Source organism: Elephas maximus, chromosome 9, assembly GCF_024166365.1.
Source record: "Elephas maximus indicus isolate mEleMax1 chromosome 9, mEleMax1 primary haplotype, whole genome shotgun sequence".
NCBI lineage: Eukaryota > Metazoa > Chordata > Mammalia > Proboscidea > Elephantidae > Elephas > Elephas maximus.
Genome location: NC_064827.1, coordinates 28,686,909 through 28,714,630, shown reverse-complemented (window position 1 = coordinate 28,714,630; position 27,722 = coordinate 28,686,909). Strand labels below are relative to the sequence as shown.

At 41.9% G+C, this 27,722-nt stretch overlaps 1 protein-coding gene across 6 annotated transcripts in view; it reads right to left on the bottom strand.

The window, feature by feature from the left end:
- The window catches only part of ADAMTSL1 (ADAMTS like 1), a 389,033-nt gene that overhangs the window by 99,822 nt on the left and 261,489 nt on the right, over positions 1-27,722 (bottom strand). For all 6 annotated transcript variants that reach the window (XM_049896920.1, XM_049896922.1, XM_049896918.1 and 3 more), the window contains 3 exons: positions 20,721-20,900; positions 14,444-14,597; positions 12,408-13,533 (listed from right to left, as the gene is read on the bottom strand). In XM_049896920.1, coding sequence (XP_049752877.1) covers positions 12,408-13,533; positions 14,444-14,597; positions 20,721-20,900 — 1,460 coding nt within the window. The remainder of the gene's footprint in view (positions 1-12,407; positions 13,534-14,443; positions 14,598-20,720; positions 20,901-27,722) is intronic.

Sequence of the window (27,722 nt, the reverse complement as noted above, 5' to 3'; positions counted from 1 at the left end):
TCTCATGTGTTTATGACTTTTACACATAGCATTATTCACAACTGTGGTTCTGAAGCTGACCCTGGAGGCATTTCCCATATGATTCTTTCTTCCATTCTGAGATGCATCCATCTGTAGATACTCTGTGTTGCCCAAGCTAAAGCCTTCCAAATACTGCCTAATTCATCTCCTATTCAACACCACTTTGGAATGCTGTCCAAAGCTTTCTGGGAAATATAAGCATTTCAAGCCTAAGATTTCTCTTTCCTACCAGACCAGAAATAACGGCAGAGAATATCAGTAGGATCCAAGGTCTTCTCCTGCCACCTGGATGAAAGCTGGTAATTCTCCATCCTGCTGTGTTTTCCTAGATAACTGTCTACCACGACTCTGAACAACTGCTAGGTGTTCCTCAAAATGAAAGTAAAGCTCCTTACTTTGCAATGTCCTAGGAGACGGTGTGATACAATGGCTCCAGGTCTAAATGATAATAGACACTGACAGATGCATATATATTGCATGCCTGGTATTATCTGTTCTTCATACCCTTGCTATTCTGTAGGGCAAACATGGTCATTTTAATTTAACTAATGAGGAAACCAAGACTGAGAGAGGATAAAGTGGACTCATGCAGAGTAAGTGGCAGACCTGGAATTGAAGCCCAAGTTGCTCTGATTCCAGCCTTACTGTCTTTCGACCACTCTGGGCTGCCCTCTGAGTTAGCTGATATACTATTAGATTGACCTTCTAGATGTAGTGGATGGGCAGAGTGAGGTGGGCTCACCCAGATCCAGAAGAGAAGGAAAACAGGTTTAGGCTTAGGGGTAATAAGGCAGAAACTCCTTCCATTAGCCCTTTCCCTAGGATTCCATGTGAGATGGAATATCACCTGTGATCCACCTCCCCTCCCCCCCCCACCCAAAAAGAATCAGTATTTTCTTCAAAGTATCTAGCTTCATATTATTCTTCGTGTCCACCTGCATTCCTTTTGAAAAATCCCTTAACCTGTAGGAAAAAAACTTGTTTAAATGCTTTATGACTTCTTTATGACTTATATCAGTGGAACCGTGGGGTAGTAATGTGGTGATCAGTTCACTCTTGGTTCATGTTATGGGTTGATCTCTGTCCCCCAAAAAGCTATGCTCAAGTCCAAACCCCTGGTACCTATAAACAAAAAACCTGTAAAGGTGACCTTATTTAGAGATAGCATCTTTGCAGATATAATTAGTTAACATGAGGACACACTGGAGTAGGGTGGGCCCTAATTCAGTATGACTGGTGTTCTTATAAGAGGAGAAGAAACACAGAGGCAGACACAGAGGAAAGACAGGTTTGGGGAGACAAAAGTTGGAGTTCTGCCGCCACAATCCATGGAATGGCTGGGGCCACCAGAAGCTGGAAGAGACAAGGGAGGATCTTCTAGAAACTTTGGAGATAACAGGGTCCCACTGATGCCTGAATTTGGACTTTTAGCCTTCAGAACTGTGAGAAAAAACATTTTGGTTGTTTTAAGCCACCCAGTTTGTGGTACTTTGTACATCAGCCCTAGGAAACAGGTCAATGGCACAAAATAGCAAGCAGGGACTTCCCTGATGCCAGGGTAGTGCTAGCAGTGGTATTTAGAGCTTTCTGTGAGGAAAAGCTAAATCTCCATCCAGCTGTCTTTCCCAATTTGACAAACCAACTCTCAGTGCCAATTTTGGAGAATCTGTCTTTTATTTCCTGTAAGGTCATCACCAGTGTCTGTATAGGTATTGCTCTGGTGTTGGGTTCAGATGCAGAAATACTAAGCATGTGTCTGTCCATATTATGTGAACCTCCTGGTATTAGATGTGGAGAAGGGTTATTTACCAGTTTTTCAGATAGGAGTGTGGTATGTGTTGTAGCCTATCCAAATGCAAATTGAGGCTAGCTTTTTTTCCTGAATCTCAACTGAAAATGTGGTAAAGAGGAGGGCCCAAAAGTGTCCAGTGTTTACGCATAGTAACTTGAAAAGCAAGGAACAATTTAGCTTCATCTTGCTTGTGGTCTAGGTCTCTAAACACACACATGCACAGTCCATCAACACCATAAACATTCAGTCAATGACACAAGCGCAGATGTAACAATTACAATGTTTACTGAATGCCTATTATGTGCCTAGCATCGTGCATATTTATAGCTGGGTATGTATATGTAAAAGTAGAGCTACCAACAGAAGACGAGGCCCTTTCTAAAACAGATGTGTCAAAACAAAAACCAAAGCTGCATAGATTAGAAGCCAGCTAGGTGGAATATTATTGAATGTCAATTTACGTTAGATCTAGCTGACCTCGTTGGCTTCTTTTCAAAACAATGGCAAGTCCATGCATTCAACTAAGGTTAAAATCAACAAAAATAAATAGGTCTTGTAGCCAGGCTCCTTGGGTTTGAATTCTTGCTCCACCCTTATGAAGTATGAGACTGTGAGCAAGCTAACCTAACCTAATAGCTCTGTGCGTCAATTTCGACATCTGTAAAATTGGGACAATAACCTCAAAGAATTATTGTAAAGATGAGAACAAAGAGATTTCTTTTGTTTCATTCACCACTCTATCCCCAACGCATACCTGTGGACCTGGAATAAATATAATAGGTAAATTAATAAATACTTACGAATGAATAAGTTTGCATAGCTCTCTCTTAGCACTTATAACACTGTAAAACTTACTTTCCTGGCTTTCAAACTAGACTTAAGAGCCTCATCAACACAGAACGAATCTTCTTTCACCATCCCCAGTATCAATGGTAGGGTCTGGCTCAGCGTAGACATGGCAATGTTTGTTCAATAAAAGAAGAAGTGGGGAATATGACGAACCAGCCTACCATAAACACACTGGGGACACTCCGTAAACTATTGCTTGAGAAGTAGTATGTGTTATAAAGATGTACTTCTGAGAATCATATGAATTCATTTCAACTAGTAAATTATATATATGATCAGAGGCAGTCGTTTCTGAATTATGAGTGACTCTTTCATAAAACAAATTTCTTTCCAATCAAGCTTTGGCATATTTAAAAGCCAAAGAAGTAACAGACTTTTCCCAATCACTTCCGTCTTCCCTTGACCAGCATCTTGCTGGCTCAGGCTATGGAGAGCGTATTTTAATAAATTGCGAAGTCCTACAGCCCAACAGGCAGCTGAATCTTGCAGACTCTTTCAGAAAGATGGATTTGGGTACTAAGCAAAAACAGACTAACTGAACTATAACACTGGGCATTTCAGCACTTCTTTGGTCAAAGCTGTCTGAAAATAAATGAGCGCTTCTGAACCGCTACCAGACACAGTAATGATGACAAGCAAGGAAACCCAACACAAAAGAGGTCACTGACGGCCCACAGCAAAGCAGTCCCAACGGCAGCTCTATGCCTCCTGAGTGCTTTGTGCAGATATATTTACTTTCTTTCCTTAAACAGTACTTGAAAAGCTGTATCGAAAACTAAGCTCCAGCCATATTTCTCACTGGCCAGCCAAGGAAAATGAAAAAATTATGATGTCAAAGATCAGAAAGGGAAATCTTTTATTTTTCCCTACCGCATGCCATTAACTTACATTGAAAAACTTTTGCCAGGGCTAAATTTAGAGAAAAAAAAAATCTTGGTAGTGGCAAAAACCATTTGCCCAGGCCCTCAGGTGCCTTCCATTTTAATGCTTCCTACACCCCTACTCCCATCCATGCCTGAAGTCCTGAACATCTAGGACTTGCCCTCTGCTGTCCTTTAGCATCCTTAGCATATGATGGTCATGTCTTTTTTTTCTAGCAACATTTCATTGAACCTTCTCCATCTTAAAGCCATTGGGGCTAGACTCTCAATGCTTATAAAGGTGAAAATTAAACAGTTAAAGCAACCATTTCGTGTCAAACCGATTCCAACTCATGGTGACCCCAAGTGTGTCAGAGCAGACCTTGCTGCACAGGGTCTTCAATGGCTAATTTTTCGGAAGTAGATTGCCAGGCCTTTTTTCTGAGGCACCTCTGGGTGGACTTAAATATCCAACCTTTACAGTTAGCAGCCAAGCATCTTAACTATTTTCACCAGTACCCAGTACCAAAACCCAGCGCCGTCGAGTCGATTCCGACTCATAGTGACCCTAAAGGACATTTTCACCAGTAAGGGACACCTAAAAGGCTAAAGAAGTGTTTCCTAAATGGTATTTCAAGGATTATCAGTGTCTCCAAGGTTACTAGGCCAAACAATTGTTCAGTGATCAAAAACGTTCCTAAAAAACACATCATACCATGTTGTCCACTTGGAAAGTTACAACACACTGGCAAGCTTAAAGGAGTTAAAAAAAATCGAAAAACCAAAATAATTTTCAATTGAGAGACAGTTATATGCATTCAAGAACAATAATCGGCTGTTAAAAAACTGCATACTGTTATGAAAATGTCTCTTAGACGTGTCGTTAGGTAAAAAATAAGTCAGATTTCTGAACAACACGACTAACACTCCAATAAAATCCAAATATTATGTGTGTTTATAGGTTTTACATACAATATATGCCCGTGGAAGCAGCAGTCAGTAAATCAAACGACTTATTGCATTGGGCAAATCTGCTGCAAAAGATCTCTTTAAAACGTTCAAAAGCAAAGACATCACTTCAAGGACTAAAGTGCACCTGATCCAAGCCATGGTATTTTCAGTCGCCTCATATGCATGTGAAAGCTAGACAATGAATAAGGAAGACTGGAGAAGAATCAATGCCTTTGAATTATGGTGTGGGCAAAGAATACTGAATATACTATGGACTGCCAGAAGAACGAACAAATCTGTCTTGGAAGAAGTACAGTCAGAATGCTCCTTAGCAGCAAGAATAGTGAAACTTCGTCTCACATACTTTGACATGTTATCAGGAGGGACCAGTCCCTGGAGAAGGACATCACGGTTGGTATAGTAGAGGGTCAGTGAAAAAGAGAAAGACCCTCAACAAGATGGATTGACATAGTAGTTGCAACAATGGGCTGAAACATAACAATGATTGTGAAGGCAGCGCAGGACCAAGCAGTGTTTCGTTCTATTGTACACAGGGTTGCTATGAGTCAGAACTGATTCAGTGGCACCTAACAACTACGACAGTAAGATATATAAAATTCTGAAATATACCAAATTAGTAAGAGTGATAACGTTTGGGGAATAGGATTTGGAGGATGAGGGAGACTTGCACTTTTTACTTTACAGATTTAAGTATTATTTGCATTGTTTTATAATTGCTTTATTACTTTAATAAGAAAAAATCGAATGGTATATTAAAAAAAATAGACATAAATTTCAGCAGTAAATACATCTGTTTAGCTTTAAGTGGGCATTTCCCAAACTCAAGTGATCACTGAATGTGTCTACCATTCAGAAACAACTTGTGCAACAAATACTGATGTTACTTTACTCAAGGCTCTTCCCACTCCATGTCAACATATGGGCTGTTATGGATTGAACTGTGTCCCCCAGAATGTGTGTCAACTTGGCTAGGCCATGATTTTCGGTATTACGTGGTTGCCCACCATTTTGCGATCTTATGTGATTATGCTATGTGTTGTAAATCCTAACCGCTATGAAGTTAATGAGGCAGGATTAGAGGCAGTTATGTTAATAAGACAGGACACAATCTACAGGATTAGGCTGTACCTTGAGTTAATCTCTTTTGAGATATAAAAGAGAGATGTGAACAGAGAAGCTAGTACCAAAAAAGAAGAGCTGGGAGTGGAGCACATGTTTTGGACCCAGGGTCCAAAAGAAGAGAAACTCCTGGACCCAGGAGAAGCTTGATGACAAGTACCTTTCCCCAGAGCCGAGAGAGAGAGAGAGAGAAACCTTTCCCCTGGAGCTGGTGCTCTGAATTTGGACTTCTGTTTATTAAAGCTATCCCCTTGTATTTCTGTCATAGCAGCATTAGATAACTAAGTCAAGAGTTTTAACGTTCTGGGTGGCTGGCTATTAGCCAAAAGATTGGAGGTTTGAGTCCACACAGAGGCACCTCAGAAGAAAGGCCTGGAAATCTACTTCTGAAAAATCAGCAATTAAAAACATTACTGAGTGCAGTTCTACTCTGATATACATGGGATCTACCCGAATCAGAATCAACTTGAAGGCAACTGGTTTTAACTTCCGTAAATGAGTGAAGGAGGTAGAAGGGACTGCAGGGAAGATCTGGTACAACCCCCACACTTTGAAGTGAAGAAACTAAGGCCATGAAAAGTAAAGGTCCTTGGCAAGATCTGCCTCAACCCCTCCATACTAGTCTAGCTCCTTCCACATCACACCTGTATGGGTCATGATCCTCGGATTTCACCAAAAATCTCCAGTGCTCAAGGAAATTGTCAGGACCTCTCAGTACACCATGGCCTCAGTATTCTCCCTGTAGTCCCAGGGCAAAACAGAGCCTTGATGGTCCCCTTCCCCTTTTCTGTCACCCTGTCTTATTCTATAGCTTTTCAGGAGAAAGGAGGTATTATTCAAATGAAGAGATACTGGAAACACCTGGTAGAAAACAGTAAAGGTCTTGAGGCAACTGGGCAGCCCTACTGAAGTATGGAAGATGCATGCAAGCATGAACTCACCCACTCACTCAAAACAGCATGGGCTTGAGTTGGGCAGAACTGGGTTTGAACCCACTCTCTTGATGCTGCCTTTTACTAGTTATCTAACATTGGTCAAGTTCCTTAAGTACTGTGAGCCTGGACTTCCTCATTTCTAAAACAGGGATAAGAGTTTGTATGCTATGCCTTGTGGTGAAATATTAACTAAGATGGTGGCTATGAAGGTTCCTAGCACAGTGGCACAGTGTACGTAATTAGTCAAGAAATGCCAATTTCTGTCTTTTTCCACAAATAGCCAATTGTTATTTCCTTCAACGCCAATACCAAACCTTGGCAATAGACACAGGGAATATGAATAACACTTGGTACCTATGCTTGAGAAATTCACTGGCCAGTGGAGGAGATGATGTGGTGTGGCCACAACAGAGTACCTGTGAACTGCTCACCAAGCACCAGGGTACCATTCTCAGCCAGCAACCACTATCCTGGGGGCCAGACACTACAGCTGCCTCTCAGTGAACCATGGCCTTAGGGAGATTTATTGCAACTGGTTAGCCTGACCTACAATCTATTTAGAAAGATTTTTGGAGAGAATGACAGGGCTCAGCTGATCAAGAAAATTATAAGGAGTGGGGGCAGACCAAGGGGCAAACAAGAGAAGAAATTAAGAACTCAGGCCCTTGAGGCATGCTGCCTGGGTTCAAGCCCTATCTCCAGCATTTCTGGGTGAGTTCGACATCTGTGCCTCAGCTTTCTTATCTATGATGTGGTAACAACAATAGTACTTACCCCATGGAGTTCTGGGAATATTAAACAAGATAATTTCTTTGAAGCACTGAGCATTATATCTGGCATATAGTAAGGGCACACATGAGAAATATTATTAAGTATTGTTATTTGGTCTGCAAGTACCAAGGGTGAGAGGCAATATTATTGACACTTACAAGGCACAAAAGATGTGGGCAGGATGGACAAAGTCATGTCTGTTCACAGAGTCTCAGAAGAGTAGGCAGAGCCTGTCTTTACAATCAGATAAACCTGATATTAAGTCTTCTGTCCAGTTCTAGCCAAAGCATGTTCTGGGGTGAGCTGCTAAACCTCAGTTTTCTATGTAAAAATGGAAGATAATGTCAGTCTTGTGACTGGACTGTTAGATAACAAATGCAGTTACATATGAATAAACCTGGCATAGTGCTTGACACAGCAAATGCTGGTTCCTCTTTCTTTCCCAAAGCTAGCAAGCTAGAGAAGAGGTTTAGCTGAGTAATAGTATTCAGAAGTAGATTTAATGAAAAGAGCATTATACTTGGATTCAGAGAAAAGAAGAAGTTAAAATGAGGATTTTGGACTGGATATCTTTAAGGTATCTCTCTAGTACAGCCTATAATTTTTCAAGTGACCACCTATTTTATTTTGTCACATAGCTCAGCTCAGCTACCCAGTAGATACAACATTTAACAAGTCACTAAACTTCATTTCTTTCCTGTTCTGTAAAGTGTGGATAAAAACTGTACCTGCTTCTCAGGGCTACAGTTAGGATTTAGTGAGATAAGGTATAAAAAGAGTTTATAGTTGTCTGGAAGACAGTTACTTCTCAATTAATGCCAGCTGTCATTTTTTTTTTTTTTTTTTAAGTCATTGCTATTGTCAGGGCCACTGTAAAGACTGAAAGAGATAATGCATACAGAAAGCAACACGGTACTTGGCACATAAAAAGCCCATTGCTGTTGAGTTGATTCTGACTCATAGCAACCCTATAGAAGAGTAGAACTGCCCCATAGAGTTTCCAAGGCTGTAAATCTGCTGCAAAGGACCACTTTAAAGTGTTAAAAAGCAAAGATGTAAACAGAAAACAAAACAACAACAACAACAAACAATTGAAATAGCCAGACTAAAAGCTGATTCTTTGAAAGGGTGAAGAAAATCAACAAACCACTAGCCAAATTAGTAAAGGAAAAAAACGAGAAGGTGTAAATAACCCAAATAAGGAATGAGACGGGCAACATAAGTACCAACTGAAATAAAAAGGATCATAACAGAATACTACGAAAAATTATACTCCAACAAATTTGAAAACCTAGAGGAAACAGACAAATTCCTAGTAACACACTATCTACCTAAACTAACACAAACTGACGTAGAAAATCTGAACAGACCCAGTAAAAAAAAGGAAATTTAAGAGGTCATAAAAAAACTACAAACAAAAATAAGCCCTGGCCTTGATGGTTTCACTGCAGAACTCTAACAAACATTCAGAAAAGAGTTGATCCCAATACTACTCAAACTATTTAAGAACACAGAAAAGGAAGGACTATTCTTGAATTCATTCTATGAAGCCAGCATATCCCTGATACCAAAGCCAGGCAAAGGCCTATTTAAAAAGAAAATTACAGGCCAATATCCCTCATGTACATTGATGCAAAAATTCTCAACAAACTTCTCGTCAATAGAATTCAATAGCATATGAAAAAATAATATACCGTGATCAAGAGGGATTCATACCAGGTATGCCAGGATGGTTCGGCATTAGAAAATCAATCAAAGTAATCCACCACATAAATGAAACAAAGAAAAAGAATCACATGATCATCTCAATCCATGTAGAAAAGGCATCTGATAAAGTCTAAAACCCATTCCTGATAAAAAAAAAACTCACCAAAATAGGAATAGAAGAAAAATTCCTCAACATAATTAAGGGCATATACACAAAACCAACAACCAACATTATTCTCAATAGACACAGACTGAAAGCATTCCCCCTGAGAACAGGAACCTGACAAGGATGTCCTTTATCACCACTCTTATTCAACACTGTACTGTGAGTGCTAGCTAGAGAAATAAGACAAGAAACGGAAATAAAGGGCATTCAGATAGGTAAGGAAGAAGTAAAGCCATCCCTATTTGCAGGCAATATGATCCTATGTATAGAAAATTCCAGAGAATCCACATGAAAGCTACTGGAACTAACAGAAGGATTTAGCAAAGAGGCAGAGTACAAGATTAACATAAAAAATCAGTGAGATTCCTCTAAACTAACAAAGAGGACTCCAAAAACGAAATCAGGAAAACAATACCATTTACAGTAGCCACCCCAAAAGGTAAAATACTTAGGAATAAACCTAACCAGGGGTGTAAAAGGCTTATATAAAGAAAACTACAAAACACTATTGTGAGAAACCAAGACAGACTTTCATAAATGGAAAAACATACCATGCTTGTGGATAGGAAACTTAACATTGTAAAAATATCAGTACTACCTTACCCAAAGCAATCTACAGATACAATGCAATTCTGATTCAAATTCCCACAATATTCTTTAATGAGATGGAAAGACTAAGCACCAACTTTATATGGAAAGGAAAGACCTCTCAGACAAGTAAAACATTACTGTACATATATAGGTTAAAAAAAAAATAGGTTAGGCTGTGGATATTTTTACATACATGTTTGTATGTACAGCATGCTTATTCATATATATAATACAGTACAAAGAGGGCACAGTCATAGAAGCTTCCTAGACCCATCCAAAACCTTGAGGGACTGAGTTACTGGGACTGAGGGCTGGACCATGGTCTCAAGGGACATCTAGGTCCATTGGCATAACATAGTTCATAAAGAAAATGTTCTAAATTCAACTTTGGTGAGTGCTGTCTAGGGTCTTAAAAGCTTTCAAGTGACCACCAGAGTTTCCAGTGACCACCTAAGATACATCTATTGGTCCTATCCCATCCAGGGCAAAGGAGAAGGAAGAAAACCAAAGACACGAGAAACAATTAGTCCAAAGGACTAATGGACCACATGAACCACAGCCTTCACCAGCCTGAGCCTGGAAGAACTAGATGGGTCCCGGCTACCACCACTTACCGCTCTGACAGGGATCACAATAGGGGGTCCCGGAAAGAGTGGGAGAAAAACGTAGAACAAAATTCAAATTCACACACACACAAAAGACCAGGCTTACTGGTCAGACAGAAACTGGAGGAACCTCCAAGACCACGGACCCCCAGACAACCTTTTAACTCAGAACTGAAGCCACTCCCGAAGTTCATCTTTCAGCCAATAACACAAGCGAAGAACATGCTTCTTAGATCAATCAAGTTCATGAGACCAAATGGGTAACACCTGCCCAAAGGCAAAGATGAGACGGCAGGAAGGGACAGGAAAATTGGACGAATGGAAATGGGGAACCCAGGGTGTAAAGGGGGAAAGAGCTGACACATTGAGGGGATTGCAACCAATATCACGAAACAATTTGTTTATAAATTTTTTAATGAGAAACTAATTTGTTCTGTAAACTTTCACCTACAGCACAATTTAAAAAATTACAACTTAAAAAAAAAAAAAAGCAAAGATGTCACCTTGAGGACTAAGATGCACATGACCCAAGCTATGGTATTCTCAGTTGCCTCATATGCATGCAAAAGCTGGACAGTGAATAAGGAAGACTGAAGAATTGGCCCCTGTGAATTGTGGTTTTGGTGAACAATATCGAATATACCATAGACTGCCAGAAGAATGAACAAATCTGTCTTGAAAGAAGTACAGCCAGAATACTCCTTAGAAGCAAGGATGGTGAGACTTCATCTCATGTACTTTGAATACGTTATCAGGAGGCACCAGTTCTTGGAGAAGACATCATGCTTGGTAAAGTAGAGGGTCACCAAAAAAGAGGAAGACCCTCAACAAGATGGACTGACACGGTGGCTACAACAATGGGCTCAAACATAGCAACGATTGTGAGGATGACACAGAACCAGTCAGTGTTTTGTTCTGTTGTACATAGGGTTGATACTGAGTTAGAATCAACTCAATGGCACCTAACAACAACAACAACCTTTATGGAAGCAGACTGCCACATCTGTCTCCCACTGAGTGGCTGGTTGGTTCAAACTACCGACTTTTCGGTTAGCAGCTGGAAATTTGCCCACTGTGCCACCAGGGCATTAAAAAAAAATTGTTATTATTTTTACTTTTACTACCACTACTGACTTTACATTATGAATGGCTATGGCCCAAGGAGGAGCCCGGTGATGCAAGCGGTTTGCAACTGGCTCCCAACCTAAAGGTTGGCGGTTTGAATCTACTCAGTGGCTCTATGGAAGAAAGGCCTAGTGAATTACTTCTGTAAAGATTATAGCCTGGAAACCCTATGGAGCAGATTTACTCTGTAACACATGAGGTCACCACGATTTGAGGGTCAACTCAACAGCAGCTAACAAGAACATCATGGCTCAAGGAAACCAGTAAGTGATTATGTGCTGTCATCCCCATAATGACACAACAAAACACTAAATAAAATAAGCAAGCCACCAAAAGATATTAGAATAATCGGTCACAGGTCCAACTAGGAATAAGAGCTTTCTGGAACAAACAGCCTTGTCCGGTCCAGACAGAGGACAGTTTACCCCCAGGGAGCAGCATATGCTGGCTGCAATCTCTCCCCAGCCCTGGAACACCACACATGGAGACAGTGTCCTGGTGCTGAAGATTTTCAATGGTTAATCTCATGGAATGGTAACATAATATGATGCCTTGGTCTGGAATGGTATCTTTCTGCCCCAAATTCAAAGCTATACAGAGAGTATCTCAATATTTGGACCCTATGAGGATGGGGGTGGGTAGCCAGTATTACTATCACCGTATAAAGATGAAACCATAGAGTTTACAGAAATTAAATGACCTGTCTCTGTTCCAGAAGTTTACCAGTACTGAAAGAGGGCCTGAGACCTAGGATTTATCCCTGGGCCCAGTGCTCTAAGCCCTACCACTGGAACACCTTGAAGGAAGTATGAGTGGGGTGACTTGGGCAAGTTGTAGTTCCTTGCCCCTCCCTTCTTCTCATCGCTTCCAAGACCAGGTACCTACGAGGCTCACCTGTTGCTGAACTGAACCTCTTCTCCATTCCTGGCCCAGCTGATGGTTGGTCTTGGGTTGCCTATGGCCTCACAGTGCAGAAGGACACTCAGGGTTCCACTGGCCAGAGCCACAGTCTGCCCAAGATGGGTGACCACCTCAGAGGCCGAGAGCTGCTGGGCAGCTGAGATCTTTCGCAAGATGGTGGGCTTGCGGTGTGGCCGGCGAGAGCTGCCTCCGGCTTCCCCAGAAGAGGAGGTGCGGAGCGAGCTGCTGAAGCCAGATACGTGTTTGTGAGGGGGGATGGCCACAGGCGGAATCCTTCGCTCGGAGGGCTTGAGAAGCATATCCTGGTGCTCAAGGTGGCTGCGGAAGATCTCCTGGGCCAGTTGGGCCACCAGATGCTTGCTGTAGATGTCACGCAGCTCCTCGGGCTGCTGGGAGAGGTTCCTGAGGATGTCGTCCAGGCGCCTCTGCTCAGTCACCATGGTGAAGGGAAGGTGCAGAAGGGCCTGCTCAGCATTCTGATCCTCCTCCGAAGATGCGTTCCTTTCTGTAGAGTCCTGGACCTCCCGGGAGGTAAGGAGCTCTCCAGGCCAGCCCCCTTGCTCCAGTAGCCGGGAGACAATGTCATCATAGCGGCTTCCTGGGTCGGCAGCGAGGCCCCGTTTCTCAGCCTTGCTGCCATTGGAGAAGATTCCATTCTGGTGTTTGTGGGCCCGCAGGGCCTCATTTGGGCTGGCTTTCCTCACTGTGAGGGCTTCTTCCTCACTTCTCAGGCTCAAGGGTTGGGCCACAAGTTTCTGGTTGCCTCCAACGAGCTTAATCACAAACTGCTCCCGGGCTGGCCCTGCAGAACAGGCATAGATGCCTGTGTCAGAGGGCTTGAGGCGATGGATCTTCAGGTAGCCAAAAGGGGCCACCGTGACATGAGCGGAGCTGATAAGGTGCTGGCCGTCTTTCTCCCAGGTGATGAGGGGCTTGCGGAACCTTCGTGTGGGACATCGGAGCACCACTGAGGTCTTGGGAAGCAGGTATGCGAATCCTCCCACGACGAAGTGCAGCTTCCTCTGCCTGCGTGTCTGGATGTATATCTTCCTCACGGCTGTGATGTGAGGGCTGTGCTTTGTGGACGGCCGGCCAGGCTCTGGAATGAAAGGAGCAAAATGAAAGGGGTGCCAGATAGATGGAAAGAGAAGGAGAGAACAGAGAAAAACAAGCCTGAGAGGCAGAGACAAGAGAGAGGGAAAAGGAAAGGGCAAAGAGAAGAGAAAGAGAGATGGAGGGCCCAAGAGAGAAGAGGTAAAGAAAGCTCTCCAGAGCTTCCTTTGCCTAGTGCAGTCATTTACCGCCTTCTGTTTTATGGGAAGAACTGGCTACCAGCTGTGCACCATGAAGCTGCTGCTACAATCAAAAACTGGAGAACTAATGAGGTGCAGTGGGGCAGCCCGCTTATCACTCTGCTGGCCCTCTCTACCCCTAAAGCTGAGATTCAGGGTTCTAGATAGAAGAGACCTTGAGAGAAGGCAGTTCCTCTTATTAGAAGGATTAAAAAAAAAAATAGAAACCAGCATCATAAAAAGAGGCAAAGATCAAAGGGAAGAAGAATGTCCCCATTCAATGTTTACCTTTTCTGTTCTGCAAAGCACTGGGGCCCTAACGTACCTGGTGAAGACAGCCCAGAAGTGTTATAATTCTGGGGATTCATATTGAACAGAACAAACCTGTTTGGAGTAGTTTAAAACCCCAGAGTGGTTAACATTAGACTTCATTAGCAATAGGCTGCCTTCAGCTTCCAGATCGTCACATGCCAGCAAGTGAATTTTGCTCTACCCCCTACAAGCTGTTTTTCCAGTGGAGAAGAGAATTCAACCTGGCTACGTGTAATTTAAGATTCCTTTTCTGTCTCCAGTGGAGCTCTCCAGCCTGCAGCCCTCCATGGGGCTCTATGCCTGACAGTCTCCCACTGGTCTTGGGTTTAGGACAGGCTACTGCCTGGCTGTGGCTGCTGCTCTGTGGGTTCCTACTCCTCATTCCCAGAGCTCTGATGTACTCACTTGCACAGGGTGCCAGCATACAGGGTCTGATGGAGGAAGAGAAAGGCAGAGGTGGGCACAGGGTGGAATTGACAATAGTTGAGACCCCAGTTTTCAGCACTCTCCGGCAGGTGGCACTGCGAGTCTGGGTACCCTCACCGCAGCTCGTGGAACACTGGTGGGGAAAGAAAGGCCAAATGCATGTAAATTCAGGGAGCCAGAGGCAAATGGTAGGCACTTTAGGCATTTCCTGACCTAGGTCTTAAATATGGGTGGTGTCTGGGTAGGTGTAGAAACACAGAGTTGAGCATATGAGGCAGGGAAACAGCTAGAACAAAGGTAGAGTTCAGTGTAGAAGTCCAAGGCAAGCTTGGGGTTGGAACTAAACCAGTTTGATGGAACAAAAAACAAACAAACCAAACCTGTTGCCTTTGAGTCAATTCTGACTCATAGCGACACCCTAGAGGGACCAAATCAAGAGAGCCAGGAGCTCGAGAGGTAGCTTGGGGCCAGATTTGGAGACCTTTAATCTCTAGACAGGAGGTTGGAATTGGTCCATAGGGCAATGAGGAGCCATTGAGGGGAGGAGTGACATGATGAAAGAGGTGTTTTGAGAAGGTTAACCTGGCAACAGTGTATGGGAGGGACAGGAGTAGGAGATGGATGGGAGGCCGGGACATCAGTTAGGGAGGCTTTCACAGTAGTCCAGGATTGAGATGATAAAGACCTGAACTAGGGTCATGGCAGCGTGCCACATTAACTTGAAAAATGACAGTTTAAAAGAAAAACGAAAATTACATTTTTAAGTGTTATATGCCTACACATTGAAGTGACACTATTCTGGGCAATGTTGCTGTGATACACTGCCTTGAAGGAACTTTAAGATGCAAGAGACGGGGATAAGAATCAAACTCATTGCTTTTGCTCCCTGATAGTGGATTCCAGATGCTACCCGTCATTTCTTTTACTGTAAATGACAGCACCAAATCCAGGGATCAGGTGAGATGGAGGTGAAGAGCCTGAAAAATTTTAAAGCATGTTTAATTCAGTGCTGCCAAGTCAAAAAAGGGAAAATAATTAGGCTGCAGGTCTGCAGATCTGTTCATGACTTTGGTCAAGCTCTTTCTCTAGCTTCAGTTTCCATATCTCTAAAATGGGGAACCTGGGCTAGAACAATGGTTTTCAAACTGTGCTCTTTAACTATGTTGAGGAAGAAATTCAGGGGCTTCTCAGGTGGTGGAGAGCCCAGCCATTAGAGAACTGGTCCTACCCACACCTTAACCAAAACAGCTCTGATTTTACCTGGTTTAGATTCTTGGCTTCACAGTAACTTTTCATTTAAAAAAGGGTCCTGTGGCTTTAAGTTTTTAAAAAACAACTAGGCTACAGATCTTCTAACCTCCTTCTAGCTCTAACTATCCTGACTTTAATTTCTTTCATATTTTTCTGGGGGAACAACTTCCATAAAAATATGACTTAAAAATATTTAATAGCCAACTCTTTCAGGAGATAGAAGAATTCCTTTTACAGAAAAGCGGTATGGCCTTTTGAGAGGTCTTGCTCTCGGCATAGAATCTGAAAGTAATTTTATCTGAAGTGCTTAAAGAGACTTTGGCTTAGTTTTGTCTGAGGAATTCTGTGCAGTAACCATGAGATGGAGCCCAGATAGTTGAGGATGAAAACACCCATACATCATCCAGGTCTTCCTTTCTCCAAGGGGAGCCTTGCAGGGGATGTGGAATGTATGTCTCATCTCAGCCAGAGAGCCAAGGGAATGGCCATTTGGATGACAGGGCCCACGTGGAGTCTTTGCGAACACCCCCAGGTACATTTTTGTATGGCACCAGCTTGAGTTTAAACCCATGGATTTGGTGATTACTTCTCTCCGTCCCAGTTCCTCCCCAGTGTTTGGAATTTCCATTCATCAACTCAGATAGCTCAGAATCTAATAACATTCCTTGGATAATGACTAACTACTCCTGGTGGTGTTGTTGTGTGCTGTACAGTGCATTCCAACTCAAAGCTACCCTATAGACCAGAGCAGAACCATCCCGTTGGGTTTCCAAGGCTGTAATCTTTAAGGAAGCAGACTGTCACATTTCTCCCCCAGAGTGACTGGTGGGTTCACACCACTGACCTTTCGGTTAGCAGCTGAGAGCTTAGCTACTGTGCCACCAGGGCTCCTTTGACTACTCCTAGTTTCCAAAATGTAACTTCTTCCTTGAGGAAGATCAGCGAAGCCTTTGAGAAGCTAGGTTTTGGTCCTAGGTCCAGCCAGTCAATGTAAGTACTTCCTTTTATTTTCTCTTTTCCTGACAATGAGCAGGAATGGAAGAGAATCGTAACAATAATAAAAGTTAACTTTTACTAGACACAAAAGACTTCATATGCATCATTTAGTTTAAGCCTCCCAATAGCCATACATGGGGGGCAGTATTATCATCACCATTTTACAGATGAGCAAAGTAAAGCCTGTTGTTATTGGTGTTGTTAGGCATGTCAAGTCAATTTTTGACTCCGAGCAATGCCATGTGACACAGTAGAACTGCCCCAAAGGGTTTTCTACCGTGTAATCTTTAAGGGAGCAGATTACCAGGTCTTTCACCTAAAGAGTGATTGGGTGGGTTCTCACTACCAACTTTTCTGTTAACAGCTGAGTGCTTAACTGCCACGTCACCAAGACTCCTTAGAAAAGTTAAGTAATTAAGCCTAAGATTACACAGTCAGTAAGTGGTAGAATCAAGATTTGAACCTAGGTTTACCTGTCTTTGAGTCTGAATTCTTAATTATACACCATACTGTTCTAAAGGGCTGCTTTGCTTACTGGGGCCTCAGTTTAGCAGTCTTTTTTCCTTAGTGCCCAATCACAAGGGTCTCTTCTTTGAATTTGCAGGTTGAAAAGAACATTTTCTAAATTCTCTGTGCCCCATATGCTCCAGAGGTCGCAGGCTCCAGGAACATGGGAAGACAATCATAACGCATACAATTCCCTTCTTCAGCATCCCACGTATGGCATACTATCACCTGACAGATTTAGCAAAGCAATAGTTTTTACAAGGCTCCATTGAGTGAATGTCTTCATCTAGACCCACTTGGCAAATATAGTAGTGCTCTTTCCTGCACTGCTATTTTTACCATGATTTTTTTCATGTATAATGCCATGTCCCAAATGAACATTCCCATGGAAAAACTGTCACTAACATGTCCATGCACACCACACACACACACACTCACTCCACTCTTTTAATCTATTATCCTACTGAAGTGACATTGTGTCTAAAATATGAAAATGTAATTATTCCCTTCTGTCCTGAGACATTTGAAAGATTTCACCAGAAGGCAATTTTACTGCCAAATTACAAAACCTATGGTAATATGGGAGGAGACCTAGCAGGGCAGTGGTTAAGCGCACGGCTGCTTGACCTACCAGCTGCTCTGTGGGAGAAAGATGTAGCAGTCTGCTCCCATAAAAATTACAGCCTTGGAAACCCTCTGGGGGCAGTTCTGCTGTATCCCATAGGGTCACTATGAGTCAGAATCGACTCAAAGGCAATGGGTTTATGGCAATGTGGGTTAACTCTCAATTGCAATGCCCTTAGTAGGCCCATCAGACAGAATTCCACATGGGTTGATATTCAATGGGGCAAGGATTCTAAGCACCTATGTTTAAAGCGCTGGTATCTTAATTTTCAGAGGCAGTTTTCCCATCTGTGGAAGTAATGTCTCTGTGATGTGTTCCAACCAGCAGCAGATTCATGCTGTGAGCTGTATATCATACAAAGAAGGCAATGGGGTCAGCGAGGCCAATTGAAACGCTTATGTAAAAAGAAAGGGCAAAGTCTTAAATCAGGTTTTGACAGAGATTTTAACTTCAGGCTTAATGATTCTGTCCTTGGCTAAATTTGCTTGCCAGGTAATTAATTTTGGTGGGACTTCTCTATGGAAGATAAGGCTTACGATGCCGGGGGAGTTGATGGGCACTTGAAGAAGTAGTAAGGACTTTGAGAAACAGTTTTAATTCTCCTAGAATCCAGATTTCCAGGTTCATGAAGTTTGTGTGACCTACTGAGGCTACCTGCCCTGTAGGTGCCCTTTTGAACCTTCAAGTCACCGTCAAGTCAAACAATAGCCTATTACTAAAAAAAAAAGTGGAACTCCTTTGGCCTTGGGCATTGGCTCTTTCAGAGAATCAGCTATGTGTACCCAGTTTCTGGGAGTGGGAAACCCAGGGTCTGACCGGAAAACGCATAGCATGTCCTTCGTGACTCTGTTTCTATAACCGACCGACCCTGGAACCCTGTACGTGTTCCGATGCTATCTCTGAGAAATGAACATGGCAATGACCTATATAAACCGTTTTCACTATCCCCTCTTCGGAGCACCTTCCTGATACTTTCTAGGTTGACAATGCCTGATTAGAATCGTATCTACTCGCAATAAATACATTCCATTACACTCATTTTCGGTGCTTCCCTGTGCATTTAAGTTTTTGACAACTGGAGACAAATAAATTGAAGGTGGGTGTAAATAATTAATATATGCTAGCTTTAGAACAGGAACTAGTTACAAAAAGAGGAAAGTTGAGGGTTTCACCCTAATTTATGAGGTAAAGTCACGAATAGTGAATGCTGATGCAATCACCTCTCAAAATTCAGGGCAGCAGGGGAAATCAACTTTTCTTGCTGGGAAGTTGTTGAAGTTTTAGAGCCAGGAAACTGACAGGAAAGAGGCAGGATTTCCTTGGCATCCTTTTCCTAATAAATCATGTTCTTTATTGTCCAGCAACTTGGAAGAGAAGAACTAGGAAGGCTTTGCCCTTCCTGAGTAGAGACTAAAAACATCTGGGAGTAAGAGGTGCAGGGCGGTCGGGTAGGGGTATGGAGAAAGAGGAAGAAGAACCCAGAGTCTTGAACAGAATCCTGCCCCTTTACAATCCCATGTTTCCATTGCTGGGTATTATGGATTGAATGTGTCTCACAAAAATATGTGTTGTAAATCCTGGGGGTGCGTGGTTAAGTGCTCAGCTGTTAACAAAAAGGTCGGCAGTTTGAACTTACCAGCTGCACTGCTAGGAGCAAGATTTAACAGCCTGCATCCATAAATATTGTTGTTGTTAGGTGCCATCGAGTCGGTTCCGACTCACTGTGCTGTGGCTTTACATAGAACAGAATGAAATGCTGCCCGGTCCTGCGCCATCCTCACAGTCATTGCTATGTTCCAGTGCATTGTTGCAGCCACTATGTCTATCTGTCTGGTTGAGGGTCTTCCTCTTTTTTGCTGACCCCCTACTTTATCAAGCATGATGTCCTTCTCTAGGGATTGGTCCCTCCTGACAACATGTCCCAAATATGTAAGATGAAGTCTCACCATCCTCGCTTCTAAGGACCGTTCTGGCTGTACTTCTTTCAAGACAGATTTGTTCCTTCTTCTGGAGGCCAATGGTATATTCAATATTCTTCGTCAACACCATAATTCAAAGGCATCAATTCTTCTTCAGTCTTCCTTATTCATTGTCCAGCTTTTGCATGCATATGAGGCAATTGAAAATACCATGGCTTGGATCAGGCGCACCTTGGGTCAGGGGCATCTTTGCTCTTTGACACTTGAAAGAGGTTTTTTGCAGCAGATTTGCCCCGTGCAATACGTCATTTGATTACGGCCTTGGAAATCCTATGGGGCAGTTCTACTCTATTCTACAGGGTCACTATGAGTCAGAATCTAGGGCAATGGGTTTATACCTGTGGTGGTAATCCCATTTGGAAATTGGATTTACTTTGTTATGTTAAAGAGGCCACATCAGTGTAAGGTGTGTCTTGAACTCATTCACTTTTGAGGTATAAAAAGTGTAGATCAGGCACAGAGAAGTAAGTACAAATGGTGGGGAAGAATATGGCCTATGGAGATAGCCAAGGAATCAAAGAACGCCAGGTCTACAGAGCTTCCCCCTGAGAGGAGAGGGAGAGCCTTCCCCCAGAGCTGGCGCCCTGAATTCGGACTTCTAGCCTCCTAAACTGTGAGAAAATAAATTTCCGTTTTTTAACCACCCACTTGTGATATACCTGTCATAGCAGCATTAGCAAAGTAAGACACTGGGCAAGGGCTGACTCCTTAGCTCAGGTCCCTGTAGCCTAGTTTAAAGCCAATTACACTCTATGGTATAAAATGGCTACAAGAGTACTGCTCCATAATGTTCGAAGGATTGTTCAATTCTGTTCTCACCTTTCGAATGTATAGTTTGGGGGCACCTTCTTTTCCTCTTACATCTCATCCACACTCTCCTTCTGAGGAACGTACATACCTCTGTCCAGTCAGAGAGAAGCCACTCGCTGGGGCAGTCATCTTTCCTGCAGGCTTGCTGGGAGGCCAGTTTTGAGGCTGAACAGAAGGTTTCAGGAAGCTCCAAGAAGCTACCATCAGCCATGCGCTGCTTGCACAGAACCTCACGTTTCTGAATGCCCCCTCCACATGTCCTGGAACACTGGGGAAGGAAGGAAGAGAAAGTCAACCCAACCCAGGAAAGTAGGCTGTTCTGACCACAGAGTCTTATCTTCACTTAGCCTTTTGTTGAGAGTGAAAAAAGAAATAATTGAAAAAGAAGAAAAAATCAGGAACTAGCCCAAAGAATTTTGTTTTCTTTCTCTTAAATGAATTTTGTAGCAAGATCTACACACTCTATGCCTAGTCCCAAGTATTTAACTAGAGCATCCAGGAATTTCAAGGGCCTTTAAATTTTTTTTTTTTTTTTAGCTTTGGAACTATGATTTGCAAGATAATTGGTTTAAAAGGTTAATAGATTAGAGTGTTAAACATATTTACGATCCAGTGAAAATAACCTATGCTGCTTCCAGAATGAACCAGAGCAAGCTCCTGCCATAGCATAAATCTGGAGGTATTAATCTGCAAAGAAGACAGCTCTTTCTTAAATCTAAGCACCCACTCTACCACACCGGGCAGTCATTTGATTTAGGGCCTTGATTTCGGAAGAGCTCCCTTGGAATCCATTTCTTGCACGGTCAGTGATCTCTTAGGGCAGTGGAAGCCATATCCACTGAATTTAGGATGTAAGAAAAATGGTCTCATTTCAGGGCTTTTAAGCAGCACCTCAAACACGTTGTTCATATGTAACTTAACAGTTATAATCTAGCTGCATGGGGGTTAACCCTGCAGCACAGGCTGTTAGCTGTTTCCAAAGACCTGGTAAAAGGGCCCCTAATTTTTAGCTGGGTACATGATTTTTCTGAATAAAGACAATACCTGCCAACCTCCATTTAAAATAGACATGGCCATGTGACCATGGAAGGGCTGTGTGGAATTTCAAGGAAGTGCCTGCTAAGAGAGTGTGGCATCTTTTCCCTGCCCTTTCCCCTCCTTGCTGGCTGGAGAACACGATGTCTGAAATTCAGGCTTCCGTCTTGGATTGTGATAGGCAAAAAGACAGTAGTTCAAACTCACCAGCTGCGCTGCGGGAGGAAGATGTGGCAGTCTGTTTTTGTAAAATTTACAGCCTTGGAAACCCTACAGGGCAGTTCTACTCTGTCCTATTGGGTCCCTATGAGTCGCTGAGAGTCTGTGTTGGAGGATTGGCTCCTGCAATGGTGCTCCTCTCTCAGAGCTCGCTGTGGGCTATGCTCAGGAGGTTATACTCAGAACTGCAAGGGGGTTTTGCCCATAGTCTTAGGGCGGTGACAACACATCCTTGAGTATAGTCAGAATGCTGCTGAGGTATCAGTGGGTCTCAGCACCGGGTGTACTTTAACATCACTTGGGGAGCTTTTAAAAGTACTGACGCCTAGGTCTCACCTCAGACCAATTAAGTAAGAAACTCTGAGAGGTGGGTCCCAGATATCAGTTTGTGTTTTTTTTAAGCTCCCCAGGTAATTGCACTGTGTAGCCAGGGCTGAGAACAATCTCTCTGCAGTAACGCCCCTGGGGCCCAGAGAGTTCTCTGCTAGAGACCCCACTGGAGTGAATATGCCCTTTGTTTGCAGCTGTGAATGGCATCAGGTCACAGAGCTACTGAATAATGAAGTTAGAAAAGCTTTCAACTTTGTCAAGTTAGGCCTTTCAAAGCTAGAACCTTTCAAACCATCCAAACCAGTGGTAATAAATCTTTTCTTGCATTAAAAAAAATTTTATTTTTAGAATTTGAAATGAAAATAACCTCATTGAGTCCCATTTTTTATGTGACTCAATATGGCTGGGATCAACTATCTACGCACTGAATAAAAGACAACTAACAAAAAAGGTGAAATCACCTTATGAGGCAGGTCTTATCCTCACTTTACAGATTAAAAAACTGAGACTCAGAGACATAAAGTGACCTAAGGCCACACAGAATTGGCTTATTTCCATTCAGTGCAACATTTACTGAGCTCCTACCAAGCACCATGCTTTGGGCTGGGGGTTGTGGGTACGGCTGGGAGAACAGCCCAGACTAGACTTGTCTCTCCTCTCTGCTTACTGAACCAGCGGAGGGTGCTCTAGCTGCTACTTTGTGCTAAGGGTCCCATGCTTCATAAACAGCAAGCCTGCAGAATGCCTGGTCTCTCATCCCACAGGAGGGGCAGTGCTTTGCAACTCAGTCCTGGTGACCATCTCTGACTGGCAAAAGCTGGTCCATGATCCAGGTTGAGGACCAGCCTTCTAAAATAGTTCATCCACATTGTGGTGGCGGCCCTGGAAAGCGTTTTCTCTCAATATTTGATTTCTGAGTTGAAAGGCTACGTTTGAACACATCTCTCAGGGTACGTCATGAACCTGGGGTGGAGGGTGGAATGGACTACACATGGTGGTCTACAGCCCAGTTGTTATTCACCACAGATCCAAACAGTTTCTTCCAAGGGGTTATCTAGTGTGTGCTTTGCCTTCTTTAAGGACCAATCTAGGGTCTTAGAGCCAATGACGCAAGCTGTGAGTAGCCCAGACCTTTGGCTTCTCTGTGGAGACTCCCTGGCATTTTCATTTATTAGAGAAGCAATCCTTTTGTTTTAGCCCTTATTCAGTAGCAGTTGAGAAAATCTTAAAGGATTTCACTTCTTTAATTCATTTTGTACTCCCATTATTTAGTCCAGTGCCTTCTGCAAACATAAGCCCTCAAATGTTTGTGGAAATGAAGTTGGTGGTTGAGGGAAATTTAAATTAGTGGCTAACTTAATTTAAATTTGCTAGTTACTTAGCAGAACTCTTCTTGTTAACTATGGATAACTAAGGTTTTAAATTTGGTTTTATAGTTGGTTGCATGATTTGATTCCTTAGGTTCACCCTTCTTTTATTTCTGTCAAATTCTCACTTCTAACCAACTAGTTATTCTATAGTCAGACTAGTTATAACCTGTTATTACTTAGTCCCTCCTTAGACCTTTTTTTTTTTTTTTTAATAACTAGACAACTAACCATGTGAATCACTGATTTCCTAAGGATTTGCCCAACTTAGGCACTGTGTTCATTGTAATTCTTCCCATTCTATGAATTACTAAAATTAATTTTGTTGAAACTACAATTATCTGAAACAAATGTGTACTGATGAATCAAAAATTTAAATCTTAAGATTTGGCCTCTCTTCTATGCCTACTCAACATGTCACTTAACTGTAAATAGACATCTTGACCTAATTATGTTTAAAATGGAACTCTTGAGTCTACCCTTCCAACCTCACCCTCAATCTGCTCCTTTCTTAGTCATTTCATTCATTTAATGGTGCCTCATCCAGGACAAAAACTTAGGCAACACCTCTGAGATTTTTCTTTTTCTCATCACCTCTCCCCTTACACCCAATCCATGAGTATACACTGCCAGGGTTACCTACAAAATAAATATGCTTTACTTCAAAAATAAATGTCATTCAGAAATAAACAAATACCCAGGTTGGGGACCAGCATTCTAAAATAGCTCATCTAAAATAAATGCCATTTTCTCTTGCCTATACTACTGCAAGCTGCCTGACCAGTCTCCCAGTTTCTAGTTTCATCAGTCAGGTCCCAGCAGGATATAAATGACAATTTGAACAAGATAATTTGAAGAAAGTTCCTCCCTCCTGACAGTCTGAAAAAGTGCCCCATTGATTGAATACCAAAACGAGAGGGCAAGGGAGCTTACTGAATCAGTCTATGTGTGTCAGCCTCCTGAGGCACAGGTAGAGAAGGGTGGGGAGTGGATCTAGAGGAGCAATGGAAGATACTCAGCACATCACTCTTACTCCCTTGTAGTCCATTCTTTCCACATAGTAGCAAGAATGATGTCTTTAAAGCATAAATCAGATCATGTAATTCCCATGCTTAAAACCTTCCAATGGCTTCCCCTTGTAATTAGAATAAAATTCAAACTCCTCTAACCCTACCTTGAAAGTGCCAAATGTTCTGGTCTTTGTCTACCTCTGCAATCTCATACTGTACAACTTTCCCCTGTCCCTGTATATTTCAGTCACATTGATCTTTTTGTTCCTTGAACATGCCATGCTTGTTCCTGCCTCAGGGCCTTTGCACTTACTCTTCTACTTGGTGCACTATTTCCTTAGATCTTCATGTGGCTGAGTCTTTCCAATTATTCAAGTTCAATTCCATTGTCATCTGCTTGGTAAGGCCATCCCTAACCTTCTTAACTAGAATAGGTGAATCAGTCTCTATGCCATTATCTAATTTTATTTAACAGCTCTCTTCCTTTTTAGAAATTACCTCCCATTAAACTATTAGTTCCACTAAGAACAGGATTTTACTTCTCTTGTTCACTGCTATAGAACCATGCTTGGTCCATGGCTTTTATTTAACAAATTTGTGAATGAATAAATTAAGTTGAAGGGGATTGATTTAGACAGTCTCTAAACCCCATCAGAGCAGGGACTAGGTCTGTCTCAATTACTCTGCTTCTAGCACACACCCTAAATATTTAGTGAATGTAATTTTCAGAGAAATTTCCATTTGTTAGCTGGTGAGGTTAGCAAAAGATAAATAGTGTCTTACTGTGAGAGCCTTAAAAACAAAATACTCATTTGTTTGCTATAAATTAGAGGTGTATCCTGTTTTGGAAAAGGAAACGATTCTAGATGACCAATTCTGGTGAGCAGAGAGGGGTCATGGGTTTGTTTCAATGTAATTTAGTAAGTATTTACTAAGCATCTGTAATATACAAGATACCAAACTAGGTGTTTTAAAAAATGATTCAGTGAGAAAGATACTTTTTTAGTGTTAAGGACCTTACAGTCTAGGGGAAAAGAAAGACATATACACAATCAACAGTGATACAAGGCAGGAGATGGTAAACATTAAAACAGACGCATAAACAACAGTTTAGGGGAGCATGGGCGACTCAAGCATTACTTTAGTTTGGGCAGATGTGAGAAGGCTTCATACAGATGTCATTTATGTAAGCCTGGAGGAATATACACATAGGATTTCAACAAATGTGAAGTGAAGAAAATTTCAACACTCAAAACAGCAGGAACAAAGGCACAATGACTGGAAAGTCAACGCCTGTTCTGAGAATGGGAGGTAGTCTATTGGGACTCTAAGGTATCTCATTTTCTCTTAGAATCATAAAACAATCTAATTATTCCACTGTTTAAAGCAATGTTATAAAAAGAAGCAGTCATCATATTAAGTGCTTGAGAACTGCATTCAAAACTTTCTCCCAGTATGATATTGTTATATCTATAGTAAGAGACTAGGGTTGAATAAATCCATCCCTAGCTTTTCTTTTCCACATCCTTTCTCCTTTTTTTCTTTCTTTTAAAATTAATGACTTGCTTGGTTTCTAGGAAGAAAGTGGCCAGGGTATGAAATGAACAGTAGGGTGACATTTTATAACTGATGCTGGAGGTATGTGATGTTTTGATATGATCCATAAATATTTACACTATAGTAAAAATGCAATGTATTTTTCTATGAGAAAAGTAATGGCTGACTCACAAAATCATTATCCCCTAAACCTTGAAATGACATCAAACAACTTTTAATTCTTTTCTTATAATTCACAGTCAAATTCCCTATGGGTTCCACTGAATCAATCAGACATAAAGAACATGTTCCCGAAATTTCTGTTACCCAACGACTGACATTTTAGGTGCTTCACTAGTAAAATGGATTTTAGGAATATAGATCTCTTCAATGCTTGATGGCTAAAATTTTCTTTTTCTAAATATTTTTTGAGGCATATGTACGTCTATTTAATATAAATAAATGCTCCAAAAATAAGTAGCTGAATAAAATCTGTTCTCGGAATCAAGCTGTTGAGTTAGATCTTCTTAGTGAATTTTGGTAGTAAGGACAAAAATGTTTGTTAATTTTCTTCCTTTTTCTAATTGAGGAAGCAGATGATGAAAATAATTTGTATAATTTCAAGGGTGGAGAGGGAATAAATTTTTTTATTACTATACTTTAGATGAAGGTTTGTAGAACAAACTAGCTTCTCATTAAACAGTACACATATTGTTTTGTGACACTGATTACTAACCCCATGACATGTCAACACTCTCTCCTTCTCAACCTTGGGTTCCCTATTACCAGCTTTCCTGTCCCCTCCTGCCTTCTAGTCCTTACCCCTGAGCTGGTGTGCCCCTTTAGCCTCATTTTGTTTTATGGGCCTGTCTAATCTTTGGCTGAAGGGTGAACCTCAGGAGTAACTTCATTTCTGAGCTAAAAGGATGCCCGAGAGCCATACTCTTAGGGCTTCTCCAGTCTCTGTCAGGCCAGTAAGTCTGGTCTTTTTTTTGTGAGTTATAATTTCTTTCTACATTTTTCTCTAGCTCTCTCCGGGACCATCAACAATGACTTCCTTTCTTTTAACAAGTGGTCTGATAAAGTTTAATTAAAGAAGGAGTCTAGGAAATAATGTATTAAGAATACCCTATTCTTTTCCCTCCAGTTCTAGAGACATTACTAAAAGTGACTGAGGATTCTTAAAACAGGTCCTATGCACCAAACTCTTAACGGGTTTTCTCTGGAGGATAGAATCACTGGTAGCTTTCACTTTCTATGTTCCATATTTGTTATGTTTGAATACCTTTCTACGATCATTAAGTATTGGGTATGTAATGAGATACTTTTTAAAAGTTCTATTAAAGTGTCATCACTGGCTCATGGGATGAACTTCAAAGAGCTGTTTCCTGTTAGTTTTTTGATCTGAAAAATGGACTTATATCTGGCTCATTCCCAAAGGCTTTTTCCTAATGGAAGGAAATAGAAAAAGCTTTCAAAATAAATTCCTGTCTTAACAGACCCAAGGTACATAAAAAAAATAAAAGAATAATTGGCTCTTTGGAAATCCACTGTTTCAAATAGGATATTATCTAAATGCTTACCTCTCAGAGA